The 17,666-nt window shown below is 47.6% G+C and overlaps 1 protein-coding gene across 1 annotated transcript in view; it reads right to left on the reverse strand.

Annotated features, from left to right (window-relative positions):
• EXOSC8 (exosome component 8) overlaps positions 1 to 17,666 on the reverse strand; it is a 56,605-nt gene that overhangs the window by 6,351 nt on the left and 32,588 nt on the right. The window contains exons 8-10 of the mRNA XM_069758952.1: positions 13,039 to 13,135; positions 6,507 to 6,627; positions 3,565 to 3,671 (exon numbers count right to left, since the gene is read on the reverse strand). Of these exons, the coding sequence (XP_069615053.1) occupies positions 3,565 to 3,671; positions 6,507 to 6,627; positions 13,039 to 13,135 (325 nt within the window). The remainder of the gene's footprint in view (positions 1 to 3,564; positions 3,672 to 6,506; positions 6,628 to 13,038; positions 13,136 to 17,666) is intronic.

The raw sequence follows: 17,666 nt of genomic DNA on the forward strand, positions 1-17,666 counted from the left end.
GGGGATTAGAGCTCACTCCACTCGGTCGATGGGTGCTTCCTGGGCCATCCGGCACCAGGCATCAGCGGAGCAGGTTTGCAAGGCCGCAACGTGGTCCAGCCTGCATACCTTCACAAAGCATTACAATGTGCATATCCAATCCTCTGCGGACGCGGCCCTTGGCAGGCGTATCCTGCAGGCGGCCGTTGCGCATTGGTAGTCAGATGGTACATGAAGTTACGTGGTTGTATTGTTTCCCTCCCAGGGACTGCTTTGGGACGTCCCATGGTCCTGTGTCCCCCAATGAGGCGAAGGAGAAATAGGGATTTTTGTGTGTACTCACCGTAAAATCCTTTTCTCCGAGCCACTCATTGGGGGACACAGCACCCACCCTGGTAGCCTTACGGCTAGTTATCTTTTTTAGTCTTTGACTGTTGTTTGACATGTTATGTTCCAATGTTTTTTGATATATTGTTCTCATTATCCTACTGCTTTTGCACTTAACTGGGTCTCTGCATGCCAGCATGAGGGTGTATACTGCAGGGGAGGAGCTAACCCTTTTTTGTCTCAGCTTAGTGTCAGCCTCCTAGTGACAGCAGCATAACCCATGGTCCTGTGTCCCCCAATGAGTGGCTCGGAGAAAAGGATTTTACGGTGAGTACACACAAAAATCCCTATTTAGCTTCATTTAAAATACAGGGCGATCCACTCGCTACTTTAACCCCCAAAAGTGTTGGAACTTCTAAAAGAGACCATGTATCTTACTGAAACTTAGACTGTACACGCCTTGGTTCATGAGAAACTGATGTTTAAACCAGCTGTTGAAAATGTCCACTGTTCGCATCCACACAGTTCAGGATTGTTGGGCATTTTCCACAGGACGTCTGGGGTCATAGCCTGAATTTCTCGCTGTATGTTCTCTTAGAGCACCTGTAATGTCCATGGCTTCTGACTGTGCCCCTGACCCTTCAAATGGCCCCAAAGGGGGAAAAAAATATCCAGCAGCGTTAAATCAGGCGATCTTGGTGGCCACAGTCCCCTTGTCATCAAAGAAGGCAGTGGATGGTGGATTCTTTTTTTTACCTGAAAACTTCTGTAGAAACTCCTTTTTCACAAAGAAAATGTGCTCTGCCAAACTGTATCTGTACATTAACAACTGATGATGTAATTTGACAAGAGAATTGCATCGCACCGTCACTTCTCATAATCCAAAGTATGAGTCTAAATTTCAGTAGGGTCCACTTGTCTCGTAGAATTTACAGCATTTTTTCCAGGTAAAGTAGCGAGTGAATCACCCTGTATGAGCAGCGAAAAGAGGAGTTCCAAGACCTGCACGCTGCGCGTTTCGGACAGTAATGTCCTTACTCATAGGACTCCTCAGACGTAAGGACATTGCTGTATGAAACCCGCAAAGTGTCAGATGTCTTGATACTCTCGATTTTACTTCCTTGTATTTTTAAATGAAGCTAAAATAAGTTTGAATTTTTTGTTATATTTTTAGTTCCGGAATGCAATTTTTTCATTATATGATACATAGGAGAGAGACCATAGACTCACATTTAGTAACGCCGGCTAACGGACAGTGTAATTTTGATCTTACAAGATGGGCTGAGTTTATCAATTTCTGAGCAAATTGTGATAATTCATTGAGTTAAAGGCCTATGCCAAATTCATCAATGTTATACACCATTTATTTTAGTACCTCTGTCAAACTTAAAAATTACAAAAAAAGCAGACATTGTTAACCTTTTGTTGTAAAGTACGCTATATTTGTGGCTGCTTTAGCTACAGGTCACAAAAAACTCCCACGTTCTAGACAGGTCATAGCGGTTTAAAAAAAAAAAAAGTGTTGAAAGAAATTTGTCACAACCATTTTTAACATACATAGTTACAATTGGTGAAAAATACTACATTAATGTGTGACATTTGTCACACTGGTCTTCCACGACGGTCTAAGGCTACGTTCACATTTGCGGCTTTGGACGCAGCGTCGTGGACGCAACGCACGAAAGACGCAAGTAGAACGCAGGCATTTTTGACGCATGCGTTCAACCCTTTAATATATAGTGTCTCTATTTTTAAAGTAAAGAACGCATGCGTCCTACAACGCAAGTACTTGCGTCTTCTGCGTTGCCAATACACTTCAATGGAGGTTTTGAAGCTTCGACGACGCAAATACAATGCGAGTGCGACGCAAGCGTTTGTTTTTTTTTATTTTGGGCGCAGAAAAAATGCAACATGTTGCGTTTGCAACGCACTGCCAGGTGCGTCGAAACGACGCATGCGTCACGAAACGCACCGAAACGCATGAAAACGAACGCACATGCGTCCCCAATGTTAAAGATAGGGAAGCATGACGCGTGCGTTGTTTTGCGGCGACGCCGCTGCGTCCAAAGCCGCAAATGTGAACGTAGCCTAAGATTGGGTAGTGTAAAACTTTTTTCATTGTCTTGCAACATTTCGGTCCTTAGACTCCTGCTTTTAAGTAACAATAGGAAGTGCACTACCATATTTAAAATGTTGCTCTGGTGTAATTTGCACCAAATTTATCATTATGGTGCGGCATTCGATAAATTTGGAGTAGCGTAGTATTTTAAAGATTTGTTGTAAATCACACCATTTATTATAAATGGGGTATGTGTGTTAGATGTGGTCCATCTTGCGTGATGTCAGACACTTTCCCTTCTGTGCATTTCTGGACTCTCCACAACTCTGCACCTTCTCTAAATGAAGCGTTTGCCGACCGTCTTACTAGTGGTAGCCAGACCTGGAGATCAGCCGTGAAGGAAGGAAGGGTCAGCCAGGCTGGGCCATGTCAGTTAGGTGGTACCTAGTGAAAGTTCCCTTACACGGTCACAAGAGTGCAGATGACCCATGTGGCCCTGTCCCTGGAACATGGCGTTAAACAATCTGTCCTCTTGTTCATGTGTAACGTTCACCACATGTATTGTTCCGCCATCCATGACCATCAACATTGTGCAGAAGAAAACAGCCGATTTCCCGCTTCCCTCTGTACACAAGTTTTTTTTGGTCTTTCTACAAACTTGTCTGGTTTCCTCATCATGGGTTTAAATGGGTCTGGCACCATGCAAATTGTGGCAGAGCTGAAGGTGTCCACAGCAGCAATACAACCACGCATACCCGGCCAGGACCCCCATTTTTATGTAATGTGCCGTTGTGTGGAAGAAGAGTACATCGGCCCCGGCTACAGCCCTGCGTCACGTTACACAATCACTAAGTGACTGCAGGATGTAGGATTCTCTGGTGTCCGGAGTGGGTGGTCATGTGACTGCAAGTATGTGATTTGCACACTTCAAGCCACATTCCAACTAGACTGTATACGGCCTCCCTTAATATACTTATGTTGAGTGACACCGCGCCCATCTAGTTGGCACGTGACCGCATGAATACAAGTAACGTTCCTGGTGTCACAGAATCCTTACAGTGCAAACTGCAAGCGATGTGAGGATTCACAAGTCTGCAGTCTAAGTGATTTGTAGCCTAACGCCAGACAACCTCTTATTGTCACCTGTGCCTTTATAGTGTCTTGTTTGTTTTTTTTTTGTAAAGATGTCCACACATTACCTGGTTTTCGAATAGTACATAACTTTCCATCCTCGTCTGTCACAACAGTCAGAAGTCCTGTGGCGAATCGTTCTTCTTCACCAGTTGGGTCCACAATTATGTTCATACTATAAATGAAAGAAACAAGTCCAGGTTGATCTATAGCAAGAGTCCCCAGCCTGTAGCTCTAGACACACATGTGGCTCACGGGCCCCTGATATATGGCTCGCGCAGAAAACCGCGATTAAGAGGAGATCTCTAGATGGAGACTTTTCTGTCGTCCTGCACAGAAGAGCAGATCTCAAGATGGAGATTTGTGTGTAGCCCCTCATAGAAGAGCAGATCTGAATGGGGCTAAGATAGGAAACCATGGAGCTTGGCGTACTGCCTTGGCTTTGGCAGTCATTATACCAGTAATGGGGGGCTGTGAGTGGGGTGGAAGCTGGATATGGCTCAAGGTTGGGGACCTCTGGTCTATAGTACGTATACATCAGCCAGCATCATAAGTGAAAAGCACCACAACAATTGAGAAAACCCACATTCGACAGTATGCTGTGTATATAATACATTTTATCAGTAATTCCAATCTCTGCTGCAAGTTACACCTCCAGACATTGCGGAGCGAATATGCAAAAAAAAATAAAGACTCCTCTGTTTTATTCAGCTTTAAATCCGAATAGCTCGTTAGCACCTTAGTAACCTCAGCAGTCAGGATCTTTACCAGATCGAACTATCTGGAGTCTCGCCAACCTGCGGTTAGACTATATGGCAATGCAACGTGAAGCCTCCTTGTTGTGTTCACCATGTGGGATGCAGCAGAAAATCCATTGCAAATTGTATATTTTGTTGTTGCAGATTTAATTGAGGGTCTGTCACAGAGTTTCACCCTTTGCATGCAGTGAAAATCCACAGCATAAATCCGCAGCGCAGGTTCATTGACGCTGAAGATTTTTCTTTCCAGAAGCCTTGTATCATTTTGGTGCGGTTATTGTAATACGCTGTCAACTACCCCACACACAAACATCCACCCACCCCTACAAATCCTGCAACAAATTATTAATGTGGAAACACACCTTAACATGAGATCTTTACAGTTTCTTAAAGGGTTGGTCCAGGCTTATAAAATATTGATGACCTTTCCTTACGCTAGCTAATCAATATGGAAATCAATGAATCGGGACCCAACATCCCCACTGATTGTTATTGGCTCCAGCAGCGACTGGATGTAAACAACGAGTGGAGCTGAACAGCACAGCACATTGTGTAGCGGCCGCTGCCGAGTGCTGCAGAATATGAGCTGATCAGCAGTTAACAGCGGGAGCTACATAGTGTGTGGAGCTGCGCTGTTAAGTATCTGCATCTAGCCGCCACCAGAGATAATAACTGATCCTGAGGATGATGATATATGAGGCCAGTCTCACACATCCAGATAATTCCGGTACCGAAAAAAATTGGTACCAGAGTTATCCGTGTCCCTGTGAGCTCACGTAGGCCATCCGTGCGGCACACGTGTGCCACCCGTGTGCCGACTGTCTGGTGCTGAAGCCGCCATTCATATCTTCTCTCCAGCAGCGTTCGCTGGAAAGAAGATATGAAAAATCCTTTTTTTTTGTTTTTTCGTGTTTTAAATAAAGATCCATGTCCCCACCCCGTGCGCCCGCCCGCTGGTAATAAAATACTCACCCAGCTCCCTCGCAGCGTCCTGTCCTCACCGCACCTTCTCCTGTATGAGCGGTCACGTGGTGCCGCCCATTACAGTCATGAATATGCTGCTCCACCGCTATGGGAGGTGGAGCCGCATATTCATGACTGTAATCGGCGGCCCCATGTGACCGCATACAGGAGCGCTGCGAGGGAGCCGGGTGAGTATTTTATTACCAGCGGGCGGGCGCACAGGGGGTGGGAGGGGGATGGGGACATGGATGCTTATTTAAAACAAGAAAAAAAAAAAAAGGATTTTTCATATCTTCTTTCCAGCGAACGCTGCTGGAGAGAAGATATGAATGGCGGCTTCAGCACCACGTGGGGGGGACGGCGCTTACAGTAGCGCTGTCTCCTGCGTGGCACACGGACAGCGTCTGTGTGCGGTACGTGTTTACACGGACCCATTGACTTTAATGGGTCTGTGTAATCCGTGCCCTCCCACGAACATGTCTCCGTGTTTTGCACACGGACACACAGTCCGTGAAAACACGCTGACATGTGCAGAGACACATTGATTTTAATGTGTCTACGTGAGTCAGTGTCTCCGGTACGTGAGGAAACTGTCACCACACGTACCGGAGCCACTGACGTGTGAAACCGGCCTAAAGGGACATCTGCCCTTCAGTATTACTGGTTGTGTGCTGTCCATACACTCTTTATATAGAGATCATACAAATGTTAGCTTTGATTGGTTATGGCACCTTTTACAACAAAAAGTGATTTTAAAAAGTACTAAGTTATAAAAAAGAAATAATATGGGCGAGAAGTTGAACATCTGGAAAAATAAAATAACCTATACACACCCATTCAATACTCCCTAGTCCCAACTAGTCCTGTAGCAATAGTGTGACATGACTAATTCATGTGATCTATCAATCATTGGCTTCAGTGATCCCCCGCTTTATATCCGAGAGTCATTGCTGAGGTCAGGGATTGGTTGCAGTGGTCATGGGAATGACGTATGTAATATCTCAACACCTTTCCTGCTCCTCACCTTCCAAAAATGAAGAGGACAGGGTAACTTAAGGCTTTTTTGTTTATTTTTTTTACATCTAGATTAATACTAATCTGCAGCACTATTGTAGCACCTAAACCTTAAAGGCCCCAGTTAGAGACTATTGACCGCTTGTATCCGTCAGATGAGAGCACAGTCAGGGCAGCCATGGCTGTAATGTGGACAGAGACCCGATGTTGCTCCAGATGGACAATCGGAGCTATGGAAAGTTTGTAGCAGAGGTCCGGTCACATAAGATACTTACTCATCAAATACAGCAAACGATGTGGACACCGGATGTTTCAGGATGTTCAGGGGACTCTTGGACGATAACTGGACTTGCGCCAAACCTGTGTCGTCACTTATTTTAACAGCTGGCAATCGTACTGTGTGAGGAGAGACCGACCACAGTCAGCGAGCAGGATAGCGTTTATTATGTCTAAACACAACTACTTTCTACATGATTAAGGTGTGAAGAATGCCCTGAGCTGGCCGGGAATATTCACATACAATGTGTTACACAAATCAGTGATCCTCTGGAGTGACCTACTCTGTGTGACTCAGAAGAAATTAAAAAACATGCTGCGCTGTAAACCTCTGGGAAAAGTCTCAGCAGGATACGTGATAAAATGCTTAAAAAAAAAAAGTGCATATAGCAAAGCTTGTGGCATTTTCTAAGCTATGCAGATCTTCTTTAAAAAACAAACAAAACAATTGTTCTTACATAATATGTCCGTCTAGACACATAATAATAAGGCGTCCTGACTACGTCCACAGCAGGTGACATTTAGAGAGCCTTTATTATTTTTCTATAAAATCAGCAGATCTGAGAAGGTACATGTGAGCTCTGGTGGTGGTACAAATGCACAGATGAAATCAGGGCAGGAGGAGCAGTACGCCACGGAGAAGCCGGGACCGGGGAGTAGTATATCTGGCGCTATAATGGGGAGCACGGAGCGGCCAGTGGGCAGCTGTATATCTGGCGCTATAATGGGGAGCACGGAGCGGCCAGTGGGCAGCTGTATATCTGGTGCTATAATGGGGAGCACAGAGCGGCCAGTGGGCAGCTGTATATCTGGCGCTATAATGGGGAGCACGGAGCGGCCAGTGGGCAGCTGTATATCTGGCGCTATAATGGGGAGCACGGAGAGGCCAGTGGGCAGCTGTATATCTGGCACTATAATGGGGAGCACAGAGCGGCCAGTGGGCAGCTGTATATCTGGCGCTATAATGGGGAGCACGGAGAGGCCAGTGGGCAGCTGTATATCTGGTGCTATAATGGGGAGCACAGAGAGGCCAGTGGGCAGCTGTATATCTGGCGCTATAATGGGGAGCACGGAGCGGCCAGTGGGCAGCTGTATATCTGGCACTATAATGGGGAGCACAGAGCGGCCAGTGGGCAGCTGTATATCTGGCACTATAATGGGGAGCACAGAGAGGCCAGTGGGCAGCTGTATATCTGGCGCTATAATGGGGAGCACGGAGAGGCCAGTGGGCAGCTGTATATCTGGTGCTATAATGGGGAGCACAGAGCGGCCAGTGGGCAGCTGTATATCTGGCACTATAATGGGGAGCACAGAGCGGCCAGTGGGCAGCTGTATATCTGGCGCTATAATGGGGAGCACGGAGCGGCCAGTGGGCAGCTGTATATCTGGCGCTATAATGGGGAGCACAGAGCAGCCAGTGGGCAGCTGTATATCTGGCGCTATAATGGGGAGCAGAGCGGCCAGTGGGCAGCTGTATATCTGGCGTTATAATGGGGAGCACAGAGAGGCCAGTGGGCAGCTGTATATCTGGTGCTATAATGGGGAGCACAGAGCGGCCAGTGGGCAGCTGTATATCTGGCGCTATAATGGGGAGCACAGAGCGGCCAGTGGGCAGCTGTATATCTGGCGCTATAATGGGGAGCACAGAGCGGCCAGTGGGCAGCTGTATATCTGGCGCTATAATGGGGAGCACAGAGCGGCCAGTGGGCAGCTGTATATCTGGCGCTATAATGGGGAGCACAGAGCGGCCAGTGGGCAGCTGTATATCTGGCGCTATAATGGGGAGCACAGAGAGGCCAGTGGGCAGCTGTATATCTGGCGCTATAATGGGGAGCACAGAGCGGCCAGTGGGCAGCTGTATATCTGGCGCTATAATGGGGAGCACAGAGCGGCCAGTGGGCAGCTGTATATCTGGCGCTATAATGGGGAGCACAGAGCGGCCAGTGGGCAGCTGTATATCTGGCGCTATAATGGGGAGCACAGAGCGGCCAGTTGGCAGCTGTATATCTGGCGCTATAATGGGGAGCACAGAGCGGCCAGTAGGCAGCTGTATATCTGGCGCTATAATGGGGAGCACAGAGCGGCCAGTGGGCAGCTGTATATCTGGCGCTATAATGGGGAGCACGGAGCGGCCAGTGGGCAGCTGTATATCTGGTGCTATAATGGGGAGCACAGAGCGGCCAGTGGGCAGCTGTATATCTGGCGCTATAATGGGGAGCACAGAGCGGCCAGTGGGCAGCTGTATATCTGGCGCTATAATGGGGAGCACAGAGAGGCCAGTGGGCAGCTGTATATCTGGCGCTATAATGGGGAGCACAGAGAGGCCAGTGGGCAGCTGTATATCTGGTGCTATAATGGGGAGCACGGAGCGGCCAGTGGGCAGCTGTATATCTGGTGCTATAATGGGGAGCACGGAGCGGCCAGTGGGCAGCTGTATATCTGGCGCTATAATGGGGAGCACAGAGAGGCCAGTGGGCAGCTGTATATCTGGCGCTATAATGGGGAGCACGGAGCGGCCAGTGGGCAGCTGTATATCTGGCGCTATAATGGGGAGCACGGAGCGGCCAGTGGGCAGCTGTATATCTGGTGCTATAATGGGGAGCACGGAGCGGCCAGTGGGCAGCTGTATATCTGGTGCTATAATGGGGAGCACGGAGCGGCCAGTGGGCAGCTGTATATCTGGCGCTATAATGGGGAGCACAGAGAGGCCAGTGGGCAGCTGTATATCTGGCGCTATAATGGGGAGCACAGAGCGGCCAGTGGGCAGCTGTATATCTGGCGCTATAATGGGGAGCACAGAGCGGCCAGTGGGCAGCTGTATATCTGGCGCTATAATGGGGAGCACAGAGCGGCCAGTGGGCAGCTGTATATCTGGTGCTATAATGGGGAGCACAGAGCGGCCAGTTGGCAGCTGTATATCTGGCGCTATAATGGGGAGCACAGAGCGGCCAGTGGGCAGCTGTATATCTGGCGCTATAATGGGGAGCACGGAGAGGCCAGTGGGCAGCTGTATATCTGGCGCTATAATGGGGAGCACACAGCGGCCAGTGGGCAGCTGTATATCTGGTGCTATAATGGGGAGCACAGAGCGGCCAGTGGGCAGCTGTATATCTGGCGCTATAATGGGGAGCACAGAGCGGCCAGTTGGCAGCTGTATATCTGGCGCTATAATGGGGAGCACAGAGCGGCCAGTAGGCAGCTGTATATCTGGCGCTATAATGGGGAGCACACAGCGGCCAGTGGGCAGCTGTATATCTGGTGCTATAATGGGGAGCACAGAGCGGCCAGTGGGCAGCTGTATATCTGGCACTATAATGGGGAGCACAGAGCGGCCAGTGGGCAGCTGTATATCTGGTGCTATAATGGGGAGCACAGAGCGGCCAGTGGGCAGCTGTATATCTGGTGCTATAATGGGGAGCACAGAGCGGCCAGTGGGCAGCTGTATATCTGGCGCTATAATGGGGAGCACAGAGCGGCCAGTGGGCAGCTGTATATCTGGCGCTATAATGGGGAGCACGGAGAGGCCAGTGGGCAGCTGTATATCTGGCGCTATAATGAAGAGCACAGAGCGGCCAGTGGGCAGCTGTATATCTGGCGCTATAATGGGGAGCACAGAGCGGCCAGTGGGCAGCTGTATATCTGGCGCTATAATGGGGAGCACAGAGCGGCCAGTGGGCAGCTGTATATCTGGCGCTATAATGGGGAGCACAGAGAGGCCAGTGGGCAGCTGTATATCTGGCACTATAATGGGGAGCACAGAGCGGCCAGTGGGCAGCTGTATATCTGGCGCTATAATGGGGAGCACAGAGCGGCCAGTGGGCAGCTGTATATCTGGCACTATAATGGGGAGCACAGAGAGGCCAGTGGGCAGCTGTATATCTGGCGCTATAATGGGGAGCACAGAGCGGCCAGTGGGCAGCTGTATATCTGGTGCTATAATGGGGAGCACAGAGCAGCCAGTGGGCAGCTGTATATCTGGTGCTATAATGGGGAGCACAGAGCAGCCAGTGGGCAGCTGTATATCTGGCGCTATAATGGGGAGCACAGAGCGGCCAGTGGGCAGCTGTATATCTGGCGCTATAATGGGGAGCACAGAGAGGCCAGTGGGCAGCTGTATATCTGGCGCTATAATGGGGAGCACAGAGCGGCCAGTGGGCAGCTGTATATCTGGCGCTATAATGGGGAGCACGGAGAGGCCAGTGGGCAGCTGTATATCTGGCGCTATAATGAAGAGCACAGAGCGGCCAGTGGGCAGCTGTATATCTGGTGCTATAATGGGGAGCACAGAGCGGCCAGTGGGCAGCTGTATATCTGGTGCTATAATGGGGAGCACAGAGCGGCCAGTGGGCAGCTGTATATCTGGTGCTATAATGGGGAGCACAGAGAGGCCAGTGGGCAGCTGTATATCTGGTGCTATAATGGGGAGCACAGAGCGGCCAGTGGGCAGCTGTATATCTGGCACTATAATGGGGAGCACAGAGCGGCCAGTGGGCAGCTGTATATCTGGCACTATAATGGGGAGCACAGAGCGGCCAGTGGGCAGCTGTATATCTGGCGCTATAATGGGGAGCACAGAGCGGCCAGTGGGCAGCTGTATATCTGGCACTATAATGGGGAGCACAGAGCGGCCAGTGGGCAGCTGTATATCTGGCGCTATAATGGGGAGCACAGAGAGGCCAGTGGGCAGCTGTATATCTGGCACTATAATGGGGAGCACAGAGCGGCCAGTGGGCAGCTGTATATCTGGCGCTATAATGGGGAGCACAGAGCGGCCAGTGGGCAGCTGTATATCTGGCACTATAATGGGGAGCACAGAGAGGCCAGTGGGCAGCTGTATATCTGGCACTATAATGGGGAGCACAGAGCGGCCAGTGGGCAGCTGTATATCTGGCGCTATAATGGGGAGCACAGAGCGGCCAGTGGGCAGCTGTATATCTGGCACTATAATGGGGAGCACAGAGAGGCCAGTGGGCAGCTGTATATCTGGTGCTATAATGGGGAGCACAGAGCGGCCAGTGGGCAGCTGTATATCTGGCACTATAATGGGGAGCACAGAGAGGCCAGTGGGCAGCTGTATATCTGGTGCTATAATGGGGAGCACAGAGCGGCCAGTGGGCAGCTGTATATCTGGCACTATAATGGGGAGCACAGAGAGGCCAGTGGGCAGCTGTATATCTGGCGCTATAATGAAGAGCACAGAGCGGCCAGTGGGCAGCTGTATATCTGGCGCTATAATGGGGAGCACAGAGAGGCCAGTGGGAAGCTGTATATCTGGCGCTATAATGGGGAGCACAGAGCGGCCAGTGGGCAGCTGTATATCTGGCGCTATAATGGGGAGCACAGAGCGGCCAGTGGGCAGCTGTATATCTGGTGCTATAATGGGGAGCACAGAGCGGCCAGTGGGCAGCTGTATATCTGGTGCTATAATGGGGAGCACAGAGCGGCCAGTGGGCAGCTGTATCCAGGTCCAAAAATCTTTATTTCAGCCATAGTAAACAGCAACGTTTCGACCGTACAATCGGTCTTTTTCAAGCATGCTTGAAAAAGACCGATTGTACGGTCGAAACGTTCCTGTTTACTATGGCTGAAATAAAGATTTTTGGACCTTAAAACACCCGACTGGAGCGCTGTCCCTTCTACCTTGAAGCTGCTACAATATCCAGGAAAAGTTCCCTGGACGTGGAACGAGAGCCCTAACAAAGTGAGTGCTGTCAGCCTCTTTTTACTTTAGTGGGCAGCTGTATATCTGGTGCTATAATGGGGAGCACGGAGCGGCCAGTGGGCAGCTGTATATCTGGTGCTATAATGAGGAGTACAGCACGGCCGTATAAGCTCTATTGGAAGTAACTTAAGAGTAGTCGTCCAAGCAAAACTGTTCCCTTGCCTAGTACAGGCCTGAATGGGGTCACTTTAAATCTCTCATGCACTGGCCCTTCATACCCAGCTCTAGATTTTGAGTGTAACTCAGAGTATTCATTTTAAGCGATATTCCCATCTGAGGCATTTATGGCATATGCACAGGTTGTGTGTCAAATGTCTGGTTCCATTACTGGGACCACCATATATTAGAAGAGGGTCCCCTGGCTCCCATTTGATAGATTAGGTGAATCCCTGATCCAGAGGAGTGTGTCCTCGGAGGTTTAGCAGTTTTCTATAAAGTATAATACCTGGAGAAAAGTACACATTCGTAAACCCACAACCAAATCACCAGCACATGCTTGATACAGGCACTGAACAAGCAAGGGTGCAGAAAAACTAAAGGTGCGTACAGATGTGCCGATCGACTACGTGCAAGTCGATCAGTGCTGGTTTACTGGCTTGATGGTGGCAAAAGTATTGTCAAGTCAGTCCCAATTCAGCACTGGACTATCGGCAGCACATCTCCTAACGATGATTACTATGCCGGCATGAACGAGTAAGTCGCCTAACGCATATTTACATAAGACAATTTAAAGAGTTATTCTGCTTTTTACGTAGATAAACTGTAAAATGATGATGGCCCTACATTAAAAATTGTAATTGATAACTTACCATTTCGTAAGGCAGCTACTAATGCACATACACAGGCGTCAAGGAGGTTCCCGTCATAATCCAAACAGATGAGATCACAATACAAAACCCATGCCAGCTACAAAAAAGAAAATATACAACCGATGTTATAAGTGAAGCATGCAATACTAGTCATTCTGCTTATCTGCAAAGCATCATTACATACAGGTTCTGACGCAGAAGGTAATCTGTCTCCTCTGTATAGCTCCGAACTAATCTCCCAGCACGCAACCTCCGGTCCTCCCCAAGACCTCCTCCTCGCCTCCGCACGCATACGTTCCTCACTCAATCGCCTCCAAGACTTCTCCCGACTATCTCCCATCATCTGGAATTCTGTGCCGCAACTTATCCGATTATATTTATCACACTCAGAACTTTCAGACGGAACCTGAAAACCCATCTCTTCAAGAAAGCTTCTAGCCTGCAATGACCCTGTTGCCTCCCACCACCACCGGAGCTGCCGTAACCCCCGCCCTACTGTCTCCTTCCCCGTTATCCTCTAGACTGTAAGCCCACAAGGGCAGAGTCCTCTTCCCTCTCTACGGTCTGTCTCTGGATTTTTTATGTAACCGCTGCTCATGTACAGTACCATGGAATCAATCGTACTATGTAATAATAAGTCACAATTAGAACATTGTAAAAGCATTTTGTCCACTCAGCAGAATAGCCGACATTTTATGTCTACAAGTCCAAAAAAATAAGTGTGAGGCAAAGAAGCTCGGTCAAAGCGTAAACCCCCAATAACCAAGTCACGGTAAACCAGTAACTGTATTTTTTTTTTTTTTGCCTCAGTACTTCACAAACTATATTTTTTTTTTCATTCACATGATTGTATGAGGGCAAGTTGTGTGAGGGAGAAATTGTTTTCACATGAACAAAGTAAATTTGAATCAATAGATCTTGGAATAATAATAATTTCCACAATTGGATGTGTTTAAATAAAATATTTCTGTGCGGAGATAATCTTATAAATGTGTCCCTGCTGTGTACTGTGTAATGGCCGTGTCTGACCGTACAGGGAAATGGTCTGATCATATCACAGCTCCTGGCCAGGGGAAGAAGGAAAAGCGTATACAGTCAGGACAATATGGGATCAGTGCTGTGAGGTAAAACATTTCCAGGTCTGTTTAAAAACATATTTTACCTCACAAAAAGAATCATCTGTGATCCCCGGCTGTAATGTCTGTATACTCATTTGCTTCCTCCCTTGCCCAGTAGTTGTCGTATGATCACTCCATACAGTACAGTGGGCCCCACATAGTCCTCCATGCAGTACAGTGGGCCCCACACAGTCCTCCATACAGTACAGTGGGCCCCACACAGTCCTCCATACAGTACAGTGGGCCCCACACAGTGCTCCATACAGTACAGTGGGCCCCACACAGTCCTCCACTCAGTACAGTGGGCCCCACACAGTCCTCCACTCAGTACAGTGGGCCCCACACAGTCCTCCATACAGTACAATGGGCCCCACACAGTCCTCCATACAGTACAGTGGGCCCCACACAGTCCTCCATACAGTACAGTGGGCCCCACAGTCCTCCATACAGTACAGTGGGCCCCACACAGTCCTCCATACAGTACAGTGGGCCCCACACAGTCCTCCATACAGTACAGTGGGCCCCACACAGTCCTCCATACAGTACAGTGGGCCCCACACAGTCCTCCATACAGTACAGTGGGCCCCACACAGTCCTCCATACAGTACAGTGGGCCCCACGCAGTCCTCCATACAGTACAGTGGGCCCCACGCAGTCCTCCTCGGGACAAATTTGGCCCATAGGCCAGAGTTTGACATGCAAGCTGTATGGTCAGACACAGCCATTACACAGTACACAGCGGGGGCACAATTACCGTATATGATTATCTCATCACAGGAACATTTAAAAAAAAAAAAAGTAACATCCAACTTATTTTTATATCACAATCAACTGATTAAAATGAACTTTGTTCATTGGACAATGCCTTTAACCCCAAGGGTTGTTTGCACGTTAATGACCAGGCCAATTTTTACAATTTTGACCACTGTTCTTTATGAGGTTATAACTCTGGAACGCTTCGACGGATCCGGATGATTCTGACATATTGTACTTCATGACAGTGGTAAAATTTCTTTGATATTACTTGCGTTTATTTGTGAAAAAAACGAAAATTTGGCGAAAATTTTGAAAATTTCACAATTTTCCAACTTTGAATTTTTATGTCCTTAAATCACAGAGATATGTCACACAAAATACTTAATATGTAACATTTCCCACATGTCTACTTTACATCAGCACAATTTTGGAACCAACATTTTTTTTTGTTAGGGAGTTATAAGGGTTAAAAATTGACCAGCAATTTCTCATTTTTACAACACCATTTTTTTTTTTTTTTTTTTTAGGGACCACATCTCATTTGAAGTCACTTTGAAGGGTCTATATCAGGGGTCCCCAACCTGTAGCTCGGGAACCACATGTGGCTCGCGGTCCCATGAATTGTGGCTCGCGACTGTCTGCCAGCTTGGTGCATTAGCTCAATGTCTAGCAAACTGGTATGAAGAGCACATCTCAAAATGGTGAATTTTGGGAGCAGCCATGCACAGAAGTGCAGATCTGGATGCACATTTACTGGTCTTAGGGGTTTAGAGATGTTTTAGGTATGGTACACTAGAAGATGGTACTACCTGTTAGAGGAGATGCTCAAAGCTGGACGTGACAGTGTGTTGGGAGTCTTTGATGGGAGAATACTGAAAGGTGGTATTGTGGGAACCCTTGGATCTCAGTTTACTGCTCTGGAGTGATTTCTGTGCAAAGCTTTGGTTATCATTATACCTGTAATGGGGGCTTTGGTTGAGACTACTTTGGAGGGGAGTGGGAGCTGGATGTGGCTCGTGACCCTCTCTCTAAGCTGAATGTGGCTCTCAAGGTCAAAGGTTGGGGACCTCTGGTCTATATTATTATTATTATTTATTTACATAGCACCATTGATTCCATGGTGCTGTACATGAGCTGATAGAAAATAACCAAGTGTGACACCATTCTAAAAACTGCACCCCTCAAGGTGCTCAAAACCACATTCAAGAAGTTTATTAACCCTTCAGATATTTCACAGGAATTTTTGGAATGTTTTTTTTTTTTAAAAAATGAACATTTAACTTTTTTCCAAAATTTTTTTACTTCAGCTCTAATTTGTTTTATTTCACCAGGGGTAACCGGAGAAATTGGACCCCAAAAGTTGTTGTCCAATTTGTCCTGAGTATGCTGATACCCCATATGTGGGGGGGAACCACCGTTTGGGTGCATGGCAGAGCTCGGAAGGGAAGGAGCGCAGTTTGGAATGCAGACTTAGATGGAATGGTCTGCAGGCGTCACGTTGCATTTGCAGAGCCCCTGATGTAACTAAACAGTAGAAACCCCCCACAAGTGACCACATATTGGAAACTAGACCCCCCAAGGAACATATCTAGATGTGTTGTGAGAACTTTGAACCCCCAAGTGTTTCACTACAGTTTATAACGCAGAACCGTGAAAATAAAAAATCTTTTTTTTTTTCCCACAAAAATTATTTTTTAGCCCCCAGTTTTGCACTTTTCCAAGGGTAACAAGAGAAATTGGACCCCAAAAGTTGTTGTCCAATTTGTCCTGAGTACGCTGACACCCCATATGTGGAGGAGACCCACCGTTTGGGCGCATGGCAGAGCTCGGAAGGGAAGGAGCACTGTTTTAGGATTGGCTGGAATTGAGATCGGACGCCATGTCGCGTTTGGAGAGCCCCTGATGTGCCTAAACAGTGGAAACCCCCAAATTCTAACAAACCCTAACCCAAATACACCCCTAACCCGAACATGCCCCTAGCCCTAATCCCAACCACACCCCTAACCCCAACACACCCCTAACCCTAATCCCAACCCTATTTCTAACCGTAAATGTAATTCAAACCCTAACTTTAGCCCCAACCCTAACGGGAAAATGGAAATAAATACATTTTTTTAAATTTAATTATTTTTCCCTAATTAAGGGGGTGATGAAGGGGGGTTTGATTTACTTCTATAGCGTTTTTTTTTTGCGGATTTTTATGATTAGCAGCTGTCACACACTAAAAGATGCTTTTTATTGCAAAAAATATTTTTTGCGTTACCACATTTTGAGAGCTATAATTTTTCCATATTAGGTCCACAGAGTCATGTGAGGTCTTGCTTTTTGCGGGACGAGTTGACGACGTGACATTTTTTGATCGCTTTTTATTCCGATTTTTGTGAGGCAGAATGACTAAAAACCAGCAATTCATGAATTTCTTTTTTGGGGGGGCGTTTATACCGGTTCCACGTTTGGTAAAATTGATAAAGCAGTTTTATTCTTCGGGTCAGTACGATTACAGTGATACCTCATTTATATAATTTTTTTATGTTTTGGCGCCTTTATACGATAAAAACTATTTTCTAGAAAAAATTATTTTTGCATCGCTTTATTCTGAGGACTATAACTTTTTATTTTTTCGCTGATGATGCTGTTTGGCGGCTCGTTTTTTGCGGGACAAGATGACGTTTTCAGCAGTAACCTTGTTATTTATGTCTTTTTGATCGAATTATTCCGCTTTTTTGTTCGGCGGTATGATAATAAAGCGTTGTT

Source organism: Ranitomeya imitator, chromosome 3 (genome assembly GCF_032444005.1).
Source record: "Ranitomeya imitator isolate aRanImi1 chromosome 3, aRanImi1.pri, whole genome shotgun sequence".
NCBI classification, from domain to species: Eukaryota; Metazoa; Chordata; class Amphibia; order Anura; family Dendrobatidae; genus Ranitomeya; species Ranitomeya imitator.